The following is a 25,589-nucleotide window of genomic DNA, read 5'->3' as shown; positions in this document are numbered from 1 at the left end:
AAAAAGCATACAACATACTAGCTATATTTTGTTTGCTTGATGACATTAAAGCCTTTGATACATACAATGGGAATGACTATGGAGCATCCTGAGTAGAATAGGGCTTACGCAACATCTCATATTGATCATAAAAGTTCTGTACGACAGGAACATCACACACGTACAAATAGAGGGGAAAACCCTTCACAGATTTCAGCGTCGGAAAAGGCGTCAGACAAAGCCGCATTTTCTCTACAACTCTCTTTTAACATATAGGAGAATGGAGCATTAGGAAGGTTCTAGCAAACTAGGAGAGTAAATATGTAAATAAATTAGCTTTAAGTAAGAACATAACAAATTTATATAAACTATACAAACAATTGCAAACTTCTACATGTTTTTGCTTAACGGAACAAATTTAACTTTGATGTCATTCTTTGGATGTAAAATTAAATCAGTAACCATAGTTTTGTCTGTATCCGGATCATATTCCAACCTAAACTTCCTTAAAATACCACATAATGCTGCCTTAATTTCCAACAAGGCAAACCTTTGACCTACGGAAACTCAAATTAACATTGAAAAGTTCAGTTTCATTAACAGTGGAACTTACCGATACAGTTTCGTGGTCCGGCGCTAAATGGTACAAAGGCAAACGGGTGCCTTTTATCACAATTTTCCGGCAAAAACCTGTTCGGGTCGAATTTTAAGGGATCGGGATAAATTTCCGGGTCCCGATGTAAATCGTAAATTACCAAATGCATAATTGTTCCTTTAATGATTTTATGACCGGAAAAGGTAATGAAATCCTCGCTGGCAGTGCGCGAGATAAAAGGTACACTAGGATAGAGTCTAAGAGTCTCTTTTATGAACATTTCACTGTAGGGGAGATTCTGGAGGTCTTGGTACGTAGGGAGACTGGTAGGGCCTAGAACTTCGAAGATTTCTTTCCTTACTTCTTCCTGGAGAAAATAATCTTTTATAAAGGTTATCAAATTACCTGAAAGGTTTTTTTTACTCATACTTTCAAAACTTTATTGTATAAAGAGGGTATTACATCCTGATTTACAAAGCTGCAAACAACTAGAATCATAGCAAAAATAAAATCAATACGAAAACAAACATTTTTATATTGTAAAATTTAAAATAATTTTCCAAGACAAACAAATATTATCATTAAATCCGTCACCATTTAAATGAGTTCCAAAAATAATATATATCACTATTGGAGATGCACACAGAATTATTAGAATTAATTCTTGTTCTATGTACATTTCAACTCTGAAACAACTCTGAAGTCAATAAAATAAAAATACAGGTTAATGTCAGTATTCGCTCCCGAATAGAAAATGACTTACAGTAATCTCCAAAACTTGCAATACAAAAGCCGACTGCAAAAGATAAAGACCTGCAAAACCCCAAAGCTGGATACAACATAATAGACCTCTGCAAAACTAAAAAAAAATTGCTGAATCTCTGCCCAGTTCATTAAGAATTTCTTTTTTAGTGTCGCACTATGCAAATCAAACTTCAAGGCAAAATCAGTCAAAATACCCAAACATTTCAGTCTCAAAAGATTCATTCTTTATTCATACTTGGCTACAAGAAAAACCTGTAATAGCCACTCGAAACATAATTAAATTAATCTTATTAATGTTAGATGTAAGTCTATTTAAATTACACCATTTTTTAATATTTATTATATCATTATGATCTGTCTCTCCCAAAGCAGTTTTGTTTGTTTCTAGCAAAAAAATTTAATGGATCCTTTCATGCTGATAAAAGCTAGGTGATTTATATAAACTTATTAACAACTTTTCTAAAGTTTTTGATCGGGTTCTTCATTCAGCATTATACTTTCCTCTAAAACATCTTATAGACACTAGACAGCATGGCTTTATGAAGGGCAGATCCACTACCACTAATCTTATTACGATCACGGAATTTATATCAGAATCTATAAATGATAATTCTCAAGTTGATGTAGTCTATACAGATTTCTCGAAAGCTTTCGACCGTCTTGACCATTCCATTCTTATATCAAATCTTTCTGACCAATTTGGGTTTACATCTCGTTTAACTTCTCTTATCTCTTCTTATCTCACTAAACGTCCTCAACATGTTGAATGCTTTGGACACAGCTCACCTGAAATAGTCGCTCCTTCAGGCGTACCACAAGGCTTTATACCTTTACTTTTCAACTCATTTATTAATACCATTTCTAAAGACCTAGAAGTAAATAGCTTATTATACTGTGATGATAAAAAATTATATAAGCAGCCATTAACTCAGTGAATGAATGGTGCAAGAATAACAACTTGCCTCTAAATGCTGTGTAGTCCCCTACTCCTTAAAACAGAACTGTGTTACTTACTAATACAAAATTGATAATGTGATACTACCAAGATTAACCCACTTTAAAGACTTCGGAGTAATTTTTGATAGCTCACTTTCATTTAGTTTTAATATCGAAGATATCATAAAAAGAAGTTATAAAATGCTGGGTTTTATTATCAGGAACTCTCCATTCTTTGAGAATATCTCTAGATTAAATTCCTGTACTTTATCTATGTTTGTTCAATTTCGGAATATTCTTCACAAGTCTGGTCTCCACATTATCAGAATTCAAGAGCTTGAAAATATACAGCGAAAATTTCTTAAATTCCTTTGGTTTGCGAAAGAGTGTATCCGGAAATCGGCATCTCACATGATCGTTTACTTGAAAGATTTCAGGTAAAATCTTTACAGGAAAGAAGGGATTTGGCAGATTTCCAGTTCTCACATAAATTAATTAATGGCGTAATTGACTCGCCAGAGATCTTGCAAGTTCTAAATTTACACACTCCTCGGCTATCTGTTCGCAGTTCTCAAACTTTTTATCTTACCTTTCAATACCTCAAACCAACATTACAAAATTTTCGCCTATACGTAAAGCTTGCAATACATACAGAATCAATGCGATATTTAACTGTAGCCTAGCCGAAATTAAAAGAATTCGCTTAGTTTAGATAATCTTGTTTTCTTCTTTTTATATATTTATTAATAATTTATCATATCTGTAATATTAATTTTATTTTGATAAGATGATTTCATGTTTATATACATCGTTTCCTCTCTATTATTGGAGTTTCTCTGTTAAGTGATGTAAGTAAATAAATAAATAAATAAATAAACATGAACCATTAGGGGACTAAGCACTGATCCCTGTGAAACTCCCAGAATCAATGCTGCGCATAGATGAAACTATGTGTCGTCCACTAACTACTTTTTTCTTCTGAATAGATATGACTCGAAACATTTAGGAGCATATCCTCGAAATCCATATTTAAAAAGCTCCTGCGGGAGTATTCTAGGTCCATTCCTTTCCAGACTGTAAAGTACTAATTATTTTATGAATATTATTCTAGAATATTAAAAATAAAGATCATTGAAGTATTTTTTAAGTATTACAAAAATTAATGAAAAGAAATGGTTGGGAAAAGATTAGTTTTCTTCGCTCGCTTTACGTTATTTTTTGCATTTCGACATTAGCGACTAGTTTGTATAATTAATGATTTTGTAACCAGATATACAGTGCTTTCACTTCAAAATGAACCAGCCTTAATAACTTTTAAAAAAACACCTCAATCTAAATGTACAGGAGGACATTTAATTTTATATTTGATAATGTTCTGTCAGTCTGGAAACCCTAAAGTTTCGGCGCTTTTTCACTTTTTGTTTTAATTTGTCTGTACCTGTTTATCAAAATTTATACTAATTGTGAAAATTGTAAATAGCTTTAAAAATATAAAGTTGTTATTTTTGAATCTCAGAATTAACTTAAAATGGGTCGCTCAAAAACCGTCTCTGGTGTTGTAAGAAAAATTATTGTGGAGCATTACGAAAATGGTGTCAGGCAGAGTGACATTGCAAGAAGCTTACGGCTTCACAGGTCAATCGTATCTAGAGTTTGCAAAAAATTTCGTTTTACTGGAACAGCTGCACCGGCGCCCATTCCTGGTAGACCCAGAAAAACAAATTTGAGGATGGATAGGTATCTGCTACGAATTTCCAAAGAAAATCATTTTTTGTCTTCTTCCCAAATTTTGGCGTAATTAAAAGAGGTTGGAGGAGTAAACCTCAGTTCCAGTACCGTAAGCAGAAGATTACTTGATGCCAACTTACCTGCTCGTCGCCCCGGCAAAAAACCGTTACTCTCAAAGAAAAACGTCAAGGCTCGTTTTCACTTTGCCCAATCTCATGTCCACTGGTCTGTAGCTGATTGGAAGAAAGTCGTATTTAGTGATGAATCTAAATATAATTTATTCAGGACTGATGGAGTGATATACGTCAGACGCCCCAGTGAACAAAGATTAAACAAAAAGTACATTTGCCCCACAGTTAAACATGGAGGGGGAAATATTCTTGTATGGGGATGTTTCTCGGCTCGTGGCATGGGATCCATAGTAAGAATAGTGGGCAAAATGGATCGTTTCATGTACAAAGACATTTTGCAAACACATTTAGTGCCATATATGGATAAAGTCATGCCAGTAACAGCCATATTTCAGCATGACAACGATTCAAAATATGCTTCTCAATTTGTTGAGAGGTGGCTATCTGATGAAAAAATAAATGTAATGGTCTGGCCATCTCAATCGCCAGACCTAAACCCTATAGAGAATTTATGGCATTACATTGACATCAAAATCAGGCACCTAACATGCTCTAACACAAAATATTCTCTTTGAAATAGTGGAAAAGGCTTGTAAAGAAGTGAACAATGACTATATTATGAAATTAATTGAGTCCATGCCAAGACGATGTGTAGATGTTATAAGGAGAAGAGGTACTACACGAAATATTGAATTGATTTTAATTTAGTTGGGTTATATTTTTTTTAGAATTAAAACTATTTTTTGTTGCTATATTTTTGAATAATAAATTTGCATAAAACAAATTTCGTGTTTTATTTATTATGATACAAAAAATATGATAATATGAAAATATAAACAGGCTCTAACTATTCTTGTAAATAATATATAAACCTTACTTATAAAATAGATACTAAAAGATGTATAATAGGAAAGTTCAATGTTGCTATCTTTTAGCACAATACTGTATATATATACCTCATACATCAATACATACGCGGACGTAAAATTTTCCACTCTTTCAGAATCCGGTGTCTAAAATATGGGTTCCCATTTAAAAAAATCGCTTTGACCTTCAAATAACCTTGAAGGTCAAGCTCAAGGTCAAGTTTAAGGTCACCATCAGATGCACCGATTGATTCCCCAAAATTTTTTCTACCGCCCATATTTCCCAAGATTTTTGGGTGTGTCCATACTTTTGGGACACCCGTAAAATCTATATATATATAAAAGAGTTTGTCCTGACTGACTGACTCATCATCGCAGAGCCCAAACTACAATAGCTAGAAACGTGAAATTTTGCCAACGGGTTCCTTTTATAATGTAGGCACCGGATAAGACCGGATTTTTCGAAATTCCACCGATAAGGGGTAAAAAATGGTAAAATTGTTACCCGTGACCTCGAGAACTAAGGGGGCGTGGCTTCGGAGTTTGAATGGAGACTGCCCGCACCAACGAGTCGCAGGCATGAACTTATGAAAAAAAAATTAACCGCAACAATGTTTTTTTTATGATGTAGGCCCCGGATACGAACGGATTTTTCGAAATTCCACCGATAAGGGGTGTTAGCGATATGATAAATATCGCATAGCGGCATAAAACTGATTAATAAATACGATTGAAAAAGTGCCTCTGTATTATTTATATTTTGGTAGACATAACAACAAGGCGGGTCCATGCGAGACTGATACCCGAGAGGTGACTCGACTCAGTCTTACCGCTCGCTCTGCATCTAACGAATCATTTTTAGGATTATTTGTGTCTTGGTCTAATTATATTATATTAATCGCGCCCCTTGACCTCAAGAAAAACGGCGTGGCAATTGTGGGTTGCATGTACTATCAATGAGGCGAGGCTTCGGATTTTATTTTTGTGTATTATGGGTTGCCTTTACTATTATTGGAGGCCTTCTTCGACTTTTCTTTTATTTTCACGCGAGAAACGCCGCGGGCATTCAGCTAGTTGTTTATATTTGAAGAGCATTTTCAAACATGACATTGACCCGGCCCAAGAGAAACCAGATACATCCTCTTTGAATCCACTTAGATAACTCTCGGCACCATAAGGATCAGGCAGGGAATGGGAAACCACCTGATTAATTTTCCTTGGTACTTCCCGTCAGAAAGTCATCAATTAGCTAAACATTGGTTCTGCGGTGCGACTAGCAACCGGCGCTTAATCGATTCGGGTTCGGTTAGTGTGAAATATGTGACAGGGCCTGAGGATTTAAGGAACCGAAGCTCCCTCCAAACTAGTAAGAGATCTGTAGAGAAAACTTATTAGTATGCGGGATCTTAGAAACTTACTGGAGACGAAATGGTCATTGCCACACGGGTCACCACACTACATATCGGGAACAAATGATACTGGAGTTGCATTTTTAGTTAACAAGAAGTATATCAAATACATAGAGAGCTACGAAACCATCAGCGATAGATTATCCAGCTATATCAAAGTATATAGATTTCAACAATTTTCAATAATTTTGTTAGACTGTGGCTATATCTTCCTACAACTGATTCCTACAATGACAAAGTAGACATTGCAAGGAAATTGGAAGATTAGAGGAAGATCATTTAGAAGTTTTTTTTTCTTTTTTTAATTTGATTTATTTTTCTTTTGTCTTGTTATAATTTGTTGGTCTGCTGGGTATTTTTTGTAAACTGATATGGAAGCTAATGCGGTTAAAAATGTTAATTTTAGGCATTTAAATGTCCGATCACTGTTTACAGGCTTTGATCATCTTGTAAATTTAATTACGTTAACCAATACTGACATTATGTGTATTTCTGAAAGCTGGCTGAGCGATTCTGAGGCTGATAATTTTCTGATACCGAACTACAAATTATTTGTTAAAAATCGACGTGGTATGCGTAGGAGCGTGTCTATGTACGACAGATTTTTAAAATCTGTTTAGTTTTTACTGATATTGATTTTTCTGATGATTTAGAGTGTTTATTTATTAAAGTAAATATAGGCAAAACAATTTTTCTTGTTGGAACAGTCTATAGAGCACCAAGGTCAGATTTAGGGCGTTGTGTTGAAAGTTTTGATGATATATTATCACATGCATGTCTACAGTATGAGAATATTATTATTCTGGGTGATGTTAATGTTAATCATTTAACAAATAATATTTTACTTCATTGTCTTACAGCTTATGATTTTACTTAGTTAATAAATGAGCCTACTCGTATTGCTGGTATGGCACAAACACTCATTGATTCTATCTATTTTAATAAATTCTCAAATGTTACAAGTACAGCAGTACTTAACGCTGATTTAATTAGTGACCATCAAGCTATATTCTGTAATATCGAGATTGCGGCACAGAGATTTTCATAAGGACCTGAATAAAATTGTATATGTCAATAATCTAGACAAAAAAATTCAGTATCTTACTAGTAATATTTGCTCATTATTTGATAAACATGCACCCTTTACGACGTCAAAAATTTCTAAGCCTTATACCCCGTAGATAACTGCAAATATGCAGCTTTTTATAAAAGAAAAAAATAAGGCATTGTCAAGTTATAAAAAGTCTAAAAATTTGGCGGATTGGGCATTTTATAGACAGATGCGTAATCTTGTGGTGGAAATAATTAGGCGAGAAAAAAGAAATTATCTGCAATTTCATTAGAACCTCAGAGATAGTAAACAGTTACGGAAAGCTATTAATAATCTAAGTCTAAAAAATTTCTCTAATCGTTCTATTTCTTTAAATCTCCGAGATCCAAACAAAATTAATGACTATTTTGCTTCAATTTATAGCCCGTTAGAAAGTTGCCCGGAAGAAGTTGCTAATTTTCAGAACAAGCAGTTTAAGCATGATCTAAATTTTTTCGATTAGCCAAAGTTGAGGAAATTGCTAAAATAGCCTTAAGCCTAAAATCAAATGCACACGGTTGTGATTCAATATCAGCGTCAATGTTGCAACTCTGTATTACAAAGCTATCTCCACATATTACGCATATTATAAACTGCTGGCTAGAAACTGGGTATTTCCCTGGTATGTGGAAAATTTCTCTCTTAACACCTTCGGGTAAAACTAATAATTCATGTAATTTCTGCGACCTTAGACCAATTTCAATTATCCCGGTCATCGCTAAAGTTTTGGAAAAGTTTATACTGCCGCAAATTTATGACTTTCTTACCTCCAATAATATTATTTTGCATAACCAATCTGGGTTTAGAAAACAACATAGCACGACATCTGTCTTACTAAACGTTACCGAAGAGATAATTTCTGCAATGGATAAAAGTGACTCCAATGCTTGGCATTTCCAAAGCATTTGAACCCTTGGATCATCATTTGCTTTTAGCAAAATTAGCTTATTATGGCTTTGATAATCGTTGCTCAAGTGTTTTTTAGATCCTACTGATCTGTTGATCTGTTTTGGAACCTATCTTATTTCTGATGTATGTTTCTGATTTGTTTAAAGTTGTCAAATACTGCCAGATCCAGGGGTTTGCAGATGATATGCAAATTTATCATTCTTTTAAAGCTGAAGGGGGCATCAAATAAAATAAACGACGATCTTTCTAGAATTTCCTTCTTTTCCTCTCAACATAATTTAAAACTCAATCCTTCAAAGTGTTGTGTTATGTGCTTTACTTCTCAGAACAAAAAAAGATTTGCACTGGACGGTTTAAAGCTTTTTGTGGGAGGTAATCAGCTAAGTATGGTTAAATGTGCAAAAAATCTTGGATTGCTTTTGGATGATGAATTGCACTTTAAGTTACACGTTTCTAATGTCTTTATGCAAACAGAAATATAATTAATTTGAAAGTAAGGAAAATCTGTGTGAGTCTTTTTATGAATTACTGCAATATTGTTTATTTCCCATGTTTAGACAAAATCACTGCGTACCGTTTGCAAAAGCTGGAAAATCAATGCTGCAGATTTACTTATGGACTGAGAAAGTATGACAGAGTCTCTGCAAGGCTATGTGAACTTGGTTGGCTGCGCGTGGAAAATCTATTATATATAAGTTAAGTAGATTAGCTTTTAGCTAGACTTCGCCTACGTACACTATTGAAAAGTACAAATAAAGCCATTAAGGTAAGTTGGGGTATGATCGGACAAGGGGCAAGTCCGAACGCAGCCTCCAAAAGTCATATTGTTGTGGCAACAGCGCGAATCATTCTCCGCGTGAAACAAACAATAGCACGCAGTGCTCGACAAGACAACGTTTTGTTTTAAGGTGTTTCGTGTAAACTACATACAGTTTTGTGATTTTTTGGTTTATTTTGTGTATTCGAACTTACCGCCTTCGCCAAACTTTGCTTCAAAAAGTAAGTTATTAACATTATATAGGTAATCTCTGTTGTGAATGGTCTATCTTTATAAACTGTTTGGATTAGTAAATCATAACCTCAATTAGGAGTGTTATTATGAGTTTCCCCGTATGTAGAAGTAAGGGGCAAGTTCGAATAAATTTTTTCCGATCTTGCCCCAATACATCTACAGCATTGATTTTTTGTTACAGGTCTGACGATGGTTCGAAAATATGTAAGAAAATCCAACAGGGGGAAAAAGTACACCACGGAGGACCTTCCGAGAGCCATTAATGAATTAGAAGGGGGATTAATAACCCTCCACGGTGCATCAAAAAAATATCACATCCCAAAATCAACACTGCATGATCATTCTAAAGGAACCCATGGGTTAAAAAGCCAAACACTGGGAAGGGACATGGCAATGTCCTTAGAACATGAAAGGATTTTGGCAAATGGTCTTAAAACACTTGAGAAATGGGGGTTTGGTCTCTCAAGAAAGGAAGTTTTGTTTATTGTAGCTGAGTACGTAACCAAACATTAAGACTCCTTTTAAAAATAATATGCCAGGTGCCGACTGGCTTATTAATTTTAAACAACGACATAAACTTTCGCTTAAAAAGCCCCAGGCGGTGGAATATTCGAGAAAGAAAATGACCGATCCTTTTATAATCAACGAGTATTTTAGCCTATTAGAGACATTTTTAAATGACTTAAAATTAAATGATCTTCCACAGCAAATTTGGAATTTAGATGAGACGAGCTTGTCTATAGATCCATCTAAAACAAAGGTAGTTGGTGCAAGAGGTGTAGCTTGTTCCCAATTTTGTCTGCTGTGAATGCTGTTGGTGACAAAGCGCCCCCTTTAATTGTCTTTAAGGGCAAGAATGTATGGGACCAGTGGATGGCAGATCGAGACGGCGAAACAGATGTAGCATACGCTGCTAGCAGTAATGGTTGGATGGAGACTGACATTTTTGTCAACTTCATTAAGAAAACGTTAATTCCTGCACTGGGTGGGCTACGACCGATTTTACTTATATATGATGAACACAGTACGCACGTAGACAATAGGGTAGTAACTCTTGCACAGGAAAATGGTATAACTATTTTAAAGCTTCCGCCGCATACCTCCCACCTTTTGCAGTTCCTTAACTTTGCTGTATTTAGGTCATTTAAAACATCTTGGGACCAAGAATTAGTTACTTGGGAAAGACAGAATCAAGGCGTTAAATTGCCAAAGAAAATATTTTCCGAAAAAGTGCGGAAAATATGGAATAAGATAAGCCCAATTGTTATTCAAAATGGATTTAAGAAAAGTGGAATATATCCTTTTAATCCAACAGTTATTCCAAAAGAAAAATACCATCCTGAAGCATTAAAAAAGTTTGAAAATATAAAGAATGCCGGTGTAGGCGTAACTGACAAAGCGAGGTGGTAATAATGACATTCTGGGTAGGGATATATCAGATGCAGGGCCAAGCAGTGCTTCACCTAAAATCACGACTGACGGGGAAATATCTGAGGGACAGTCTGGACCAACAAATGTTTCTTTTGAAGACCTCCTACTTGCAACCGTGAAACAGAATCCCATAAATGCTAAAATCAGAAAAAAAAGACGTGTTGCAACTGGTGCTGAAGTTATCACGCATAGAGATGTAGATCAGATGTTAGAATGCAGCACGAAGTGTCCAACACAAAGAACTAAGAAGCCTAGAAACCAAAAGTGTGGAAGCTCAGAAAGCACTAGCAGCGAAAGTAGTATAGAACCATTGTCCGAAGAGTCTGATAACGATTTAGATTTCCTTGACGAAGAACAGAGAGATGAATTGGAAAACTTTAAATTAAATGCTTGGATATTAGTCAAATACTGTAGCAAGAAGACTGTAAAATATTATGCGGGAAAAATCGTAGAAATAAACAAAGTACAGCGCGAATGTGAAGTTTTTAAGATTTAAAGAACTCAAAAAATTTGTTTGGCCTAAAACTGACGATATTGACACTATAATCTATGAAAACATAGAAATGTTCTTACCGGACCCTCTACAGAATGACTAAAATCATTTCGAATTTAACGTAGATTTTAGCGGATTAAATATTGCTTAACATTTTAACTTTGTATTTTTTCTAAAAATAAAGATTGCTACTGTATTCTAGTTTTATAGGGCTGTTTTATTTAAATACGGGGTAAGATCGAACACATACAAAAATTATACGACTATAAATGTACGGTTTAAATAGGAAGAAATTTGCCAGGGGCTTGTTCGGAATTCGATGTTACCCCGAGGGTGTTCTTTACAATAGACTTATATTATAACTTAACAAGTTGTCCGATCTTTCCCCTTCCCCCCGGGGCAAGTTCGAACTACTGTATTTTTTTTATTTTATTTTTTTATAATTTTTCCTATTAACAAGTATTAAGTTCCACCCAGCGAACTCTTTACTTACATATTAAAGTTGAAACCTGTAGATTGTGACTTATTCTTAAAATCATTTTACGATACTATGATCAGGTAAATTTTAACTAATCTATATTCCGTGCGATCTTGCCCCAACTTACCTTATTTATTTATTTATAAATATGGTAAAAGAAGTCAACGCGGTGAATGGCATACCCAGTTCTGCACAGATAATAATATGACTATTTCAAAAACAATATTCAAATCCTCCTCTATTAACATGGATATCACCTTCAGCCTTATATAAAAACCATATAGACTACTCCCATGCGAAAGCGTTGACGGATTTCAGTCACAAATACTTAAGAAATCCTATATCCTTTCCTTAATATAATCCTTCCTAGAAATCCTTAAGCTTCTAAGATCTAGACTTACCATAAAACTAAAGATTTTGAGTCGCTTCAAGCCTAGTCCAAGATTACCATTACCCGAAGGGAGAGTTTTCTAGGAAACACTGTGAATTTCCGGTCCCGCACTCACTGAAGGAGGCTCAAATGAAACGAATATCAAATCAAAACCGAAAAAGAAAAAACATTGGATGACTGAAAGACAATCGGCCTTATAGATTGGCTGGAGGAGACTAATCTTCGCCAAAAACCCTAGAGAATAAGAAAGCTTTTAATAAAAAAATTCAAAAGTTCCGAAAACAACCATGGTTTTACCAAAAACTGATGAGGTAGAAAAAGATCCTGCCATTTTAAAAACCGAAGTAGAAAAAGCCATCAGCCTTCTAAAAAATAATAAATCACTTGGTAACGATGGAATACCCGCCGAAACAATAAAAACTATGGGCGAGATTAGTGTTGATGCAATCTACAAACTATGTGTTACAATCTGGCAAACTGGAGATTGTAAGAGTATTGTGAATCGGCGTATATGCCGTTAAACAAAAAAGATACAGAATTACAGAACAATAGCACTTATGCTTATACACATGCAAGCTAATTTGATTTACTACCCTTAGATATGCAGATGATACCTTAATACTAGCTGATTCGGAAGAAGAACTCATGGAAATCATGAGAAAGTTAGATAGGATCAGCAGAGAACAAGGTCTCAAAGAAAAAGGAGACGGAAATTATGATAATAGACCACATCCCTGCCAATGTTAGACAGATCGATGGTTTTGAACTAATTGCGAAATTGAGAAATTTAACTATTTAGGATCACTTATCCCAAACAAAGGCGTGACGAACTAGTAAAACTCTATTATGGAAAGACTGCAATATCTTAACGCAAGAAACTGAAATTATGAAACTCCTTAATCTTTTCGATTGCCACATATGCCTCTAAGACCGGGACTAAAAAATGGTTAATATCAGCAAGCAATAGCCTATAGAAAAATGCTGCGAATATGATATACAGAACATCGTACTAACGTGTCATTTTTTAAGTAACCAAAAATCTTAACTTAAGTAACTAACAACCAGGGAAAACCAATCATAAGCATATGTCCAAAATACCGTATTTTGGGCATATTCCAAGAAGACCGAATGGGCTGGAAAACTTATTGTGGAGGGAAAAATCAAAGCTAAACGACTAAGGTTTTTGATGCGCTAGGTGGATCAAACCAAAAAAATTATTGGCTCAAAACGGAGAAGGAGGAGAACTACGATCCGAAATTCAGACATGATGTGATCATCCTCTCTTGAGAGTAAAAGAACAAGAGAGAAAGAGATATTGAGAAAACGGTTTAAGCAAAGTGATTATAATACTATCCACCGTTTTCCTATAACTTTTAGAAAGAAATTCCAAAAATCTAAATATAACCACCGACCTGGTAAATTTTTTCAACCAATTTCTTTCAATTAATCCAATCGTAAAAATTAAAGTTTGATATCATTTAACCTTTACCCAAAAATGTTAAAAAATCTAAATAAATCTATCGACACGCTATTATTTCGCAAATTACTCGCAAGACGTATACACTCTTTTTAATATAATTAACATTTTTTATAAGAGCTCATAACTTACTTGAAAGTGAGGATACTCAGCCAGACACATTAACAAAAAAGTAATGGCAGAAGCAGTAGTATCGTGCCCCTAAAACCGTCAATTTAATAGGATTTAAGCGATGATTTATCAAAAAGTTACCTCAAACATAAACGTGTCAACCTCCTCCCTAATCCCCTCATAATCGATCCCGTTTTCATAAATCTTCTCGTACAACAAAATGTCCAACATCTTCATAAATTTCCTGCCCGAGTAACTATCGGGGGTCCCCACATCGATTTCTTCCCCCAAGATTTTGCGTTCCCTCTGCTTAATCACGTTATGAGTGAATTCGTGTAGTTGATTTATAATCAGTTTTTGTTCGCGTCCCCGCTTAGTTAGCCAATATATAATGGGTAAGTTTGCCCACGGCTTTATCACCCTTTGGATCATCAGATGTCCGATTTTGTAAATATTTTGTCGGTATCTTTGTAGGATGTTCGTGTCTATTTGGCTTGTACCCATTGACGTATCTGAAATTAAAATACGATATACATTTTTTTGAATATTAAAGTCCTGGAATATTTAGCCAATAGACTAATAAAGTATAAATGCCTAGTACTCTGGTGTTATTCCCGTTCGTTATGTGTAAATTAAAACAATAAAAAATAATCATCTAATTTCTTTACAAACTTACACAACGAAATACAATCGATATACAATACAACGTTTTTCTCCAGAGGAGAGATACGACATTGGAGAGTATAATAACATACAAGAACTTGCATCGCTATAGACCTGAAGGCAGCTTCGAACATGCTCCGAATTATCCCCCAGTCTCGTTTATCGAGTCCGCATGCGAGTTTGTTGGGAATAGCAAGCCCAAGTAACAATTTGTAGTCATCTAAGTTGAAATTACTCTTATTTTTGCTAGTTGCAATGTTGTTTTTAGTGCAAAATTTAGTTGGTTTTGCAACGACGTTTATTTTCGACCAAACTTCGACATACTGCACCTGTATCGCAACTGTTGTAAAACTCTGCTGTTTTTACAACGTATTTTTTACTATAGATGGTAGCAGTAGTAATTTACACTTAAAACAACGACGTACAGACGTGTAAAATTTTTCGAATCAAAAACCCAGTAAGAACAACATTTCCTCATAGTTAGCGAATGGGTATTACATTACCTGATCGTCTGTGTTGAGCATTTTTCGCTGTAGAAGGAGCTTTTTGACATGTTAAGATTCTTAGGAACAAGATGAAGAACAAAGGTAAAGGGAATAAGAGGATGAAAAAATATTCAATTCAAGGTTTGTATTAAATTTTACATATTTTAAGTTTAAAATACTGGGTTTACTTTTTGTAAATGGTTTCCTTCATAGTTCCTATATCCTAGTTTATAGCCTTTCTTAACACAACACGTAACACAAGAGACTAACCAGTTTGAAAACAATGGTAAATTTTATAAAGTTTTATTTTTAGGATTTATATAGAAGCAGCAGCAGCAATGAGAGCTCTGAATGAGATGAATGTTAACATTACATTCTGAGTTTATATTTTTCGAAGAGCTTATGAATTTTTTTGTAAAAGTTAAAGTTTTGTTAATTAAAGTTTGTAAAAAAACGTGCTGCATACGTGCAACAAACTGCAAACAATAATTGAAATATTTAAATTTTAGGTTAGGTCCATCCGTTCTTCCTCTTGCTTCAGGCTAACCAGGGACAACAACAGCGGGTTTCTTATGTAACCAATAAAAAAAATTACTTATTTTTTTTTTTTCGAAATCCGCTATAAATTCAGGGCGCGCGTGTTATTTAGGGCTAAAATAACATCTTTTTACAGTAAACTATTTTCCGTTTATAAATTAAGTGCTTGTAAATCTTTCAAAATGTATATAATAATTAATATTAATAATAATAAGATAATAAGACTGTTCAAAAGATGGATTAAAAACGTTGTATTTTTGGAGTAGCTGCCTACTGGAGTTATCTATTATAGTTTATTATTAAAAAAGGAATTAATTTTTCTGTTGTTATGGCGTCCATCCGTCCAAATCCGTCCAAACTCTAAAAACGTTGCAAAAGCGTTTAGAGCTTAATGGGTAGTCATTGCGTAACGTTGAGACAGCCAGAAAAATCTCTTTCAAATTGGTGTAAAACTGGGTTGTCTCTACGGTTAAGACAACGTTGCGTTGCAATTTGCAACGTTGTCGCGTCGAAAAATTGCTAATTGGGAGGCTTCTCAGATCCTCGGCAAGCAACTCGTTCTTTAGAGAACATAAAGTGTCCCAAAGATCCTTATAGGTTTGAAGGCTTCCTTATAGGCTTCTGGTATGCCTCCTCTTTGGTAACCAGGTAGAAGATCTTGGTACTTGTCTCTTCATCGGTTATCTTGAGTGCTTGCCCAAGTTCGGGGTGAGACTGCCGCAATTCTTATAGCTACACTATGTGCCAGAGCGTACTCAACTGGAGCAGAAAACGAGTCTTGCTGCACTTCACAGGTCACGCTATATCGATTCTTTCGGCCATTAGAATGATGAACCATAAATTCATTGACTATCAAATCTGACTCTGATTGGATATGGCTCAGCTCAGCGTCTTCGTAGTTTCCATAATGAAGAGCTAGTTGGTTGAAGTCGGGCAATGACTCAAGCTTTACCCCTCGGCGGTTTTTGTATTTTGTAGAGGCCATCGTTCATTGCTTCCAGACCTTTCTATTGCCCATTCTAAGATCTTTGAAGTTTCGGTGAAAAACCCTTCCGTCTTTCAAAGTCGCAAAGCCAAACCAACTCTGTGGTCTCTGGTTTTTGGCATTGATATCATATGCATCCTTCATTCGATTACTGGCGTCTTGAATAGAAATGCTCACTTGATTATGAATGAGATCCATTCTACGCAGTTCACTGACATAGTACTCTTTGTCAACGTCGAATTCAGCGGACAACCAAACTTTAGGTCGCATTGGAAACAGAGTTCCCTATGTTGTACTGATACATCAAAGCCTTCTACTTTATCTGCGGCCCATTACTTGCCGCACATACAACACCGTTCCTGTACCAGTTTCTTACGCCTGCCTTGCTATTGACGCAGTAAAATCTTTCCCTCACTTTTCCTAGGCTTTGTTACTCCAAGGTGTCTTCCTGGCATGGATTTCCTCTAGCAACTACGAAATCTGACATGTAGCCATAACAATTAGCCTTCTTTCCTCTTTGCCATCGTGATCACTATTTTCCGCCTCGAGAGTGGGAGTTCTATTGTGCCTAATATATAACTTCATATTAAGAGAATCCTAAAGGACGTTTTCGCAAGTTGGCTTTCTCCCTTCCTTTATGCAGGTTTGGTCTACTTGGATATCGGGATCCTCCACTTGGCCTTTTATAAGATCATTGTCTTTGAACTGATAACTATCGACGATGCGGTTCCTTATATACTCGACAGAACGCTGTTCCGAAAGATTCCCGCTAACCTTTGAGACGTTGTGCGGTGTACCACTTTTGTCGTTCCAGAATGACGAAGAAAGGAATCAGGTGGTTTTTCAGTGTTAATATTTTTACAGTACTTTAGTGATATGATTTTGGCTGAAATATTTATGGTGCATTTTAATAAAATACATAGAAATAAGTCAATCCAAGCTCCAAAGGAATGGAAAAATTAATCGCTAATCTCTCAAAAATACGCGTTATACATCCATAGAATGTCTTTTCTAAGCAGCACTAAAAAATAAGTTATCCAGGTAATATTCTTGGAATGTTGAAGAATAAATAAAAAAAAATTAAATATTTTGCAAATGTTCCGCAGAATTTACGTATATCATGTAATTTTAGTCAAGTAAACTTTAAAAATATAAACGTTAAAGAGAGCTAGAGTAAACCTGTCGATATGGTACTGCTTTTCAGTTACGTTTTTCAAACTAATACAGTGTTGCAGTTTAATAATATAATAAATCAATAGTGTATCTATAATTGCATTTCTTTTAATTTTCTTAAAAGTCAAAATAAACCCATTAACGTGGTACTCCTTTTCTATTTTTTTTCAACTAATCCAATGGTATAATTGGAATTTTGCTGCAACCTCCCGTTTTTTTATAATTTAGAAAAAAATGCAAAAAATCAGAATAAAGCTATCGACATCGTACTTTTTTCAGATATTTTTCATAACTGACCCAATGTACTTTTTGTTTTCATGTAACTGCGTTATTTTAAGAGGGACAACTATATATAACATATTATACTATATTGTAACGATATTGGCAATGCCCCAAAAACCACCTTCGTTCTTCGTTGGACATCTCTGGAGACCCATGGAAGGAGCCCCGTACAGACCTGGATACAATCGGTAGAAACATTGTCGGCCGCCTGTATCTTTTCCCTTTAAGTCGATTATATAAACACAAATGTGTCCTGTCCAATTTTGTTGTTGAAAAAAATGGCATCAACTGATGATTTAATAGCAGCGGGTGTTTGTGCGGCATATTTAGTAATTGTGAAAAATAAAAACGTACGTGGCAAAAAATGCTTTTACGAAATGGAGTGAATTATGGAAACGGTTTAATGAATGATCTAAAGTTAGATGGAAGTGGTTTCCGAAATTTTACGAGGATGTCAAGTATAGATTTTGAAAATCTACTGTTAATAGTTGGTCCTAAAATTTTGAAAACTAATACCAACTTTCGTGCTGCCATTCCATCATCAATAAGATTAGCCATAACATTACGATTTCTTGCAACAGGAGATTCATATTGCAGTTTGATGTATCTATTTAAAGTATCAAAGCAACTAATAATATCTGTAATACCAGAAGTATGTGAAGCTCTAATAGAAGCATTAGCAGGATTTTTAAAGGTAAGTAAATCTATACCAATATATTATTTATTTTTTATTATAATGTTATCATATATAGACAAAGTAACTGGAAACTAATACTATGTGGGTCCTGATAGAAGTAAAAATTTACCTAATTTTGGCATTACATCAGATTTTTGCATTGGTTTTTCTGAATCATCCACAATTCAAATTCAAATTCAAAAGACTTTTATTACCACTTAAACATTGTACATAGAAAATTACATTTTTTTTAATACAAGAATTTACACAATGCTAAGAGTAATGCGGACTGAACTGCGATTATAAAGACAACCGATAACACATACACGAGCTAGCGCGCATGTGCTGCTCAGACCGTTAAAACATACTAACCTAATTACAACTAAAACAAGAATAAAGACTTTCCCAATTATAAATTACAATTGTGGATTGCGTGACATAAGTTTGAGACATCTCTGAGGGGCCACATATAGAGTTTGGAGACGGTAAGAATGGATATTGAGTTATTTGGGGATTTGATACAGTCTATGCAGGATTGTTGCTTCTTGAAATATGTAAATAACATCTTGAGATGGTGAAAATAGATTAGGTGATGTTTGAGGCATCAATACAGTTAAGGCAGGAGTGTTGCTTTTGGGATAATTCAGACTTTCAACATTTCCTGGCATATTTTGATATACATTTTAGTAGTGCCGTCGTACTGGTTACAAACGCGTTTGAAGATTTGTAGTAGGTAACATGAAGGAACTCTTGATTTTAAAACATAATGTTAAAGATGTTTATGTATATTCTTTTCAGATGCCGGAAACAGAAGGCGAATGGAAAAAACTTGAATACAATAAAAGATGGAATTTTCCACACTGCCTTGGAGCTATAGATGGCAAACATATTGTTATAGATGCTCCAGCAAATAGTGAAAGCACTTATTATAATTATAAAGGGACATATAGCATTGTTCTTATGGCTATTTTGGATGCTGGTAATAGTATAATTTATGCTGATGTAGGTTGTCAGAAAAGAATATCGGATGGTAAAGTTTTTCACAACACGAGTTAGTATGTTCTTCGCCATTAAAATGGAGCGCTATGGAAATAAATATTATTATTATTATTACCAGGAAGAAGTAAATTGATACCATATGCACTTGTAGCAGATGACGCATTTGCGTTAAGTGAATATATAATCGTTTCCAGGTCATCATCCGAAGGGATCTCCTGAAAGAATATTTAGTTATCGACTATCGCGAGCCAGACGAATAGTCGATAATATGTTCGGATTTTTAGCTGCAGTCTTTAGAATACTTAGGCGATCTATACCTTTGGAACCACAAAAGATGCAATCTATTGTTTTAACTTCTGTTCATTTGCATATCTACTTGCGATAAAATAAAGAATCCAGAAGCATATATTCTCCCCCTGGAACGTTTGACACAGAAGACTTAGATACGGATACTAACATTGATGGCTCATGCAGAAATTGATAACCCGTCGAGTCCTTTCAGCCTTTAAAATCTTCCAAGGAAATCATCACATTCAGAAAATGAGACTTGAAATAAATGTGCACAATATTTTTGTACAAAGTTAGGGAAAGTGTCATGGCAGGACAAATTTGCTTAACTTAAAATGATATAATAATATATGTATTATAATTTTATATTTAACAATAATAAAGCAATTATTTTTACTTACAATTAATATACTTCGACTTCCTATAAACTCATTGTTTTCAATCAAGAACAGTAAATGCTCGTATCCAAACCATGTACAAGGCGATGATGACCTGCGCCACTCCTTGCCACTCCTGTTACAGTCAAGAATATTTTTATGCTCTGCGAAATTGTGTTTTTAGAGATTTCATTTTTTTATTATTTCTTCTGTAGTTGTAGCAAATTCTTCTACTAACTGTGTTGTTTGGTCCATTTTTTATTGCGGTCTCTGTACTCTTTATACAAGAGATTCCACAAGGAGGGTACTTGTCTTAAACTTTCTATTAAATTTAAAGTCTTTTCACTTGTCCACATGTTACAGCACTTTTTGTTAATTTAAAGTGAACAGACCTACTTAAGGTAAACTTAAGTAACTTAATACTTAAGGTAACTAGTAAAAAAGGTAACCTCAAAAACTATTCCGTGTTAACAGAAAACAAATATATCCAAATTTTAAACCCGTACACACCTGCTTTTCCATTTGAAGCGGGAAACAACCAACTTGGCGATTCGTTTGATAAAATACCGCCCGATGTCAGGGAGCAAAATCGGCCGACTGGAGAGAAACAAGAAAAATACAGTCGACCGACAATGTTTCCACCGATTATATCCATGTCTGTACGGGGTTTTAGCGAATCTTCCGGACAGTGTTCTACCGAGTATATAAGGAGCCCCGTCACCGCTGGCATGGAATATTTTTGTGATAATTAAGTCGGACATAAATAGTAGTAAACAAATACAGTGAAAAATAATATTTCTATTAGTCTTAAATGATCGTGTTTAGTCGTGTAAGTGATAAAATAAATCAGTTGATTATTTTGGTGCATTGTGTTTTAATTTACAACTAACGAACAATAAAAATGATACATTATTATTATTATTATTATTATTATTATTATTATTATTATTATTATTATTATTATTATTATTATTATTATTATTATTATTATTATTATTACTTACCCATCATGGATTGAAGAGTCAGTTGGGTAACCAGTCTAGTAACATTAATAAATTCTTCTCCCTCAGCATTTAGTTTTTCGACTCGTTCGATTAAATGCGCAGTTTCGTCATTGAAAATTTTCAAAAATTGCTGCAAGATGCTAAAGTGAAACGCTTTGGTGAGCAGTTTGCGCCTTTTATGCCATTTTTTTCCTGAAATATAGATTTTTCTTGAATAATAATTATTATATAAAAATGTTATAAAAATTATGAAGGTTTTACCGAAGCTGGTGAGTAAGCCTGTGCCAAGCCAGTCCTGCAGGAAGCTATATACGAAGCTTTTTTCCATGTGTTTAGGTTGAGACAGGATGGTCTGGAATTTTTGATTTAAGTAAATGTATTCAAATTAGACGTACTATAAGTAGTATAAGTTAATATAATATGATTCTTAAATCTTATTAAGTCTTTTGGAATTAAGCCCAAATCAAATCAAATAAAGGTTTGTTTTTATAAAATATATTAACAAATAATCTTTAAAAAAATGTGGGAAAAAATTAAACTACATAATATATCTACGCAAGCACAGAACAAAAAATAACATTCGTTAAACTTAGAAGCTTTATATCATATAAAACACTTACAAAATGTATACCTAGGTCAGACATAAAAGGTCAAGTACGTACATAAGAAATAAAGTAAGTAAAAAAAAAACGGGACATAAATCAAAATTATCCAAGAAGTGGTCCTGAATGCTGTAATATGCTTTAGATCAACATTTTCTTTAACTCCTTTTTTGTAGAATACAGTTTTGCGAAAGGATAAGAGATGATTAAATGTTTTTTAATATAAGGGATTGGCCAATCAATACTAAAACCAAGCATGTTCTATTTTCTTTGACTGAATGGATATAAATACTTCCTGAGCATGAGGCAGACAGATTATAAATTGATAACAATGTTAAAGCAAGATGCAGCAAGGTTGGCAAAAGTCTCAAATTAAAGTTTCTAAACTTGACTTTACAGAACAATTTCTATATGCCGATGACCACCGTAAACTTTTGATTTTAAATTTTTTCTTAATTATTCATCAGATCAAAAAAAAGAAATATGCTGTTTGAAAGACAACTTAATACACTTTAATGTGAATATAAATTTATCAAGAAGGTTTATCATTTATATGCTTAACAACAGGTAAACAAATGAAACGTGTTTATGTGATGCTTGTAACTATTATAATATTATTATTATTAATAATATTATAATATTTGTCAAATATTAAAATTATTGCGTTTGCAACTGAAATTTGCATATTATTCGTTTTTCATAATCTCAATATATAGTGGTCAAATCGGTTTTTCGGGTTATAAACTGGGCATACAGTCCTACCTAAATTCGCTCGAACATGTATGGGATAAGCTAAAAGAATGAATTAGAGCTAGACTTCATACTTTAAACTCTATCACAGAGCTTATTGTTACAGTAAAAGAAGAGTGGCTTAATATTCAACAAGAAACCATCCATTCCAATAGAAACAAAAAAAGAAGGAATAAAGGCACCAATCCAAAATAAAACCATAGTATAGGTAACTAAATTTTATTAATAAAAAACAAAAAAAAAGATAAACTTATAAGGAAATGAAACCAATTTCTTACAAAAAAATGCCACGTTTCGACTTTATCCTTATATTTAGATCATCTTCAAATGTGGCTGGAAATAACACAATACATGCATAATGTAAATGGATATACATGTAAACCAATCACTTAGCTAATGATATTTGTTTATATCAAAATAAACAAGTAAATACAAAATTGCTAAACATTGAGCCTGCGAGACTGCGAGCGAGCACATAACGGGTCACCCAGAATGCGTTTTAATCATAAAATATGATATCTTTGATGAAAGTGGCAACATTGACTATGCTCTGCCGCGAGAGCGAGCGCCGGCGGCACAAGGAACGGTGGTTGCGCAGACGCTAGTAATTTTTTGCTCCACCCGAACGCGTTTTATCGGAAGATGAAGAGTCCGAAAGCGGCAGCGACAGCAGCAGCAGCAGTGACGAGGACGCGCCTAGACCTAGTACCAGCCAAAAAAAGTCTTCTGCTCCAACATGGGTAAAGCAGCCATTTGAAAGCAAAGAAATCCCTACTATGTTTGATAACCATAAACCTGCCAGTTTTGAGTCCATGGGGTTATTTTAGTAGATATTTCAATGATGAGTTTTTTGAAATGGGGGCATCGTTAACTTCTCAGTATTACTTGTAACAACATGGTAGGGAAATCACTCCAAAATTGACTGATGAAGAAATTAGGCAATTTTTTGGTATGCATGCAATTATGGGATGTTTTAAGTTTCCTAGAATCCACCTTTACTGGAGTATCAAATATCGCACACAGAAAAATCCCGATGGATTTTTTCACATTTTGTTGTGTAAAAAAAAATGTTTAATTTTAATACACAATTGTTAGATAATATCTCACAGTCCTGTATAAAAATTCTCAGGCATTTTGTATATGTTTTAATGTGTATATTTCATACAATTATTGCATATTAAATTAATACACCATAAGTGGATATTAATTATTAAGATAATGTGTATAAATATTCCACATTTTTTTTTTTAAATCCAATGCAGTTTGGTAAAAAATCTAATAACCAAGTATATTTTTACTACAATTTTTAATTATTTTTTTATTCTGGCTTGTGTTGATTTTATTTACAATTGTGTAGAATAAAAAAGATTCTTGCTAATAGCCCTTCACAATTATAGAATTTTAAACTATGTATTGTGTAGTTATAATACACAATTGTGTATAAAGGAGGACGCGCCCGACGCCCTTGCCTTTGCCGCTAGAACTTCGTTGTTAGCGTCATTGTTGCCAGATTCAATATTAAACAGTTGTAAAGGTATGCATCAAAATTTGCAGTCGATTTAAAGTTGTTAACTGAAAATGATTTAATAGGATATTTAAAAATAAGCCCAATCAGCATAAGTTCTAATTTTATTTATTTAAATAATATCGTGATAATAACACGCGTAAGGAAAAAGGAAACGTAACTTTAATTGGCGGTGTAATCTTTAAGATTCATTTGATGGCAGCATTGCTATAATTCCCAGTGCCACAGGTGTTCAACTGTTCATTCTTCAGTCCTTCAATCAATCGGCCGGCATTAATTTGTTTTAAGGTTTTTTCGTTTTGTTAAGTGTTAAAATTGCATAAGAAAAAAATGGATATATTCGTTGAAGATAAACTTAAGGAGTGGGGTTTATTGGACCAACTCCAGGAGCAGTTTGTAGGTAGGTAATTAGGTAAGCATCATATTTTTTTTGCATTTATTGTATACTTTGGAATTTACTGGATATTTTGATGTTTAGACAGGTAGCTGGTACCTATTTAGTTTTTCAGTGATAACTGATAACTTTACTTATAGAATAGATAAGTAGGTATACTTACTTTTTTTACATCTTTTTTATCTTTGTACCTATCCAATTTTAATGTAGAGGTCGGTTAAATTTGTAACCTTTATTGCATTTGTATTTCAATTTGTATTACAAAATGGTATCTACTTAATCATAGCACTGTCTGACAGTCCTGTACCGTCCTTTTCAAGTCCTGTAGTAGTATTGTAAGGAAATTGAAAAACACCTATACATACATATACCTACTCACTGTGGGCAGCCACTAGCTCTCACACTCTCGTCCTTTGGTTAACTTGGTTTAGAAAAACCAAATATCGACATTGCATTGAAATGCTTTATGTAAGTCTTTATAAATGTGGTTTGTTTAAACTTAAATCAAACTTTTCATAAAAGTGAACCGCAGTCCACAGATACTAAATCTAGCAAGTATAACTTTCACAACTATAGGTAGGTAGATATATACCTACTAAAGTTCCTACTAAATTATTAAAATCTTAGAGAGGGGGAAAAATACGATATATACAGGGTGAGCTTTTTTCGATGTTTAGTACAGGGATCTCGGAATCTGATTCTAATGATGTATCACATGATAGGGTTGTTTTGAAAAAATAAGCTTTTATAACCATTGTTCATTTTTTTTGCTGTTTATTTTGGTTTAGTCTAGTTGCTATGGAAACAAGAAAATAAATAATGTTTGGATATGTTACTATGGTAACTAAACTATTATCAACAAACTAAAAACCTTTTAAAATTAAATTCTAAAAATTTCTTAAAAATTACCTAGGCTATTACTATTAAAACAAATAATTAAGATTTTTTTTATTGGATAGGAAGGAAGGCTCCTGTAGATATATCGTGTCCACCAAGATCCCCTAAACTTACATGGAGCTATAAAGGAGACAGTGTAAAATATCTGTGG

At 34.0% G+C, this 25,589-nt stretch overlaps 1 protein-coding gene across 1 annotated transcript in view; it reads right to left on the bottom strand.

The window, feature by feature from the left end:
• Nucleotides 1–322: 322 nt before the first annotated feature.
• Nucleotides 323–25,589, bottom strand: part of LOC126750073 (cytochrome P450 4V2-like) — a 39,880-nt gene continuing 14,613 nt past the window's right edge. Inside the window, exons 3-8 of the mRNA XM_050459573.1 lie at nt 21,532–21,622; nt 21,271–21,462; nt 13,943–14,313; nt 13,823–13,891; nt 593–941; nt 323–536 (exon numbers count right to left, since the gene is read on the bottom strand). Of these exons, the coding sequence (XP_050315530.1) occupies nt 370–536; nt 593–941; nt 13,823–13,891; nt 13,943–14,313; nt 21,271–21,462; nt 21,532–21,622 (1,239 nt within the window). The 3' untranslated portion in view covers nt 323–369. The remainder of the gene's footprint in view (nt 537–592; nt 942–13,822; nt 13,892–13,942; nt 14,314–21,270; nt 21,463–21,531; nt 21,623–25,589) is intronic.

The sequence above is a fragment of the Anthonomus grandis genome, chromosome 2 (assembly GCF_022605725.1).
Source record: "Anthonomus grandis grandis chromosome 2, icAntGran1.3, whole genome shotgun sequence".
Classification (NCBI taxonomy): domain Eukaryota; kingdom Metazoa; phylum Arthropoda; class Insecta; order Coleoptera; family Curculionidae; genus Anthonomus; species Anthonomus grandis.
Note: the sequence above shows the minus strand (reverse complement) of the source record. Positions and strands in the feature narration are given on the sequence as shown.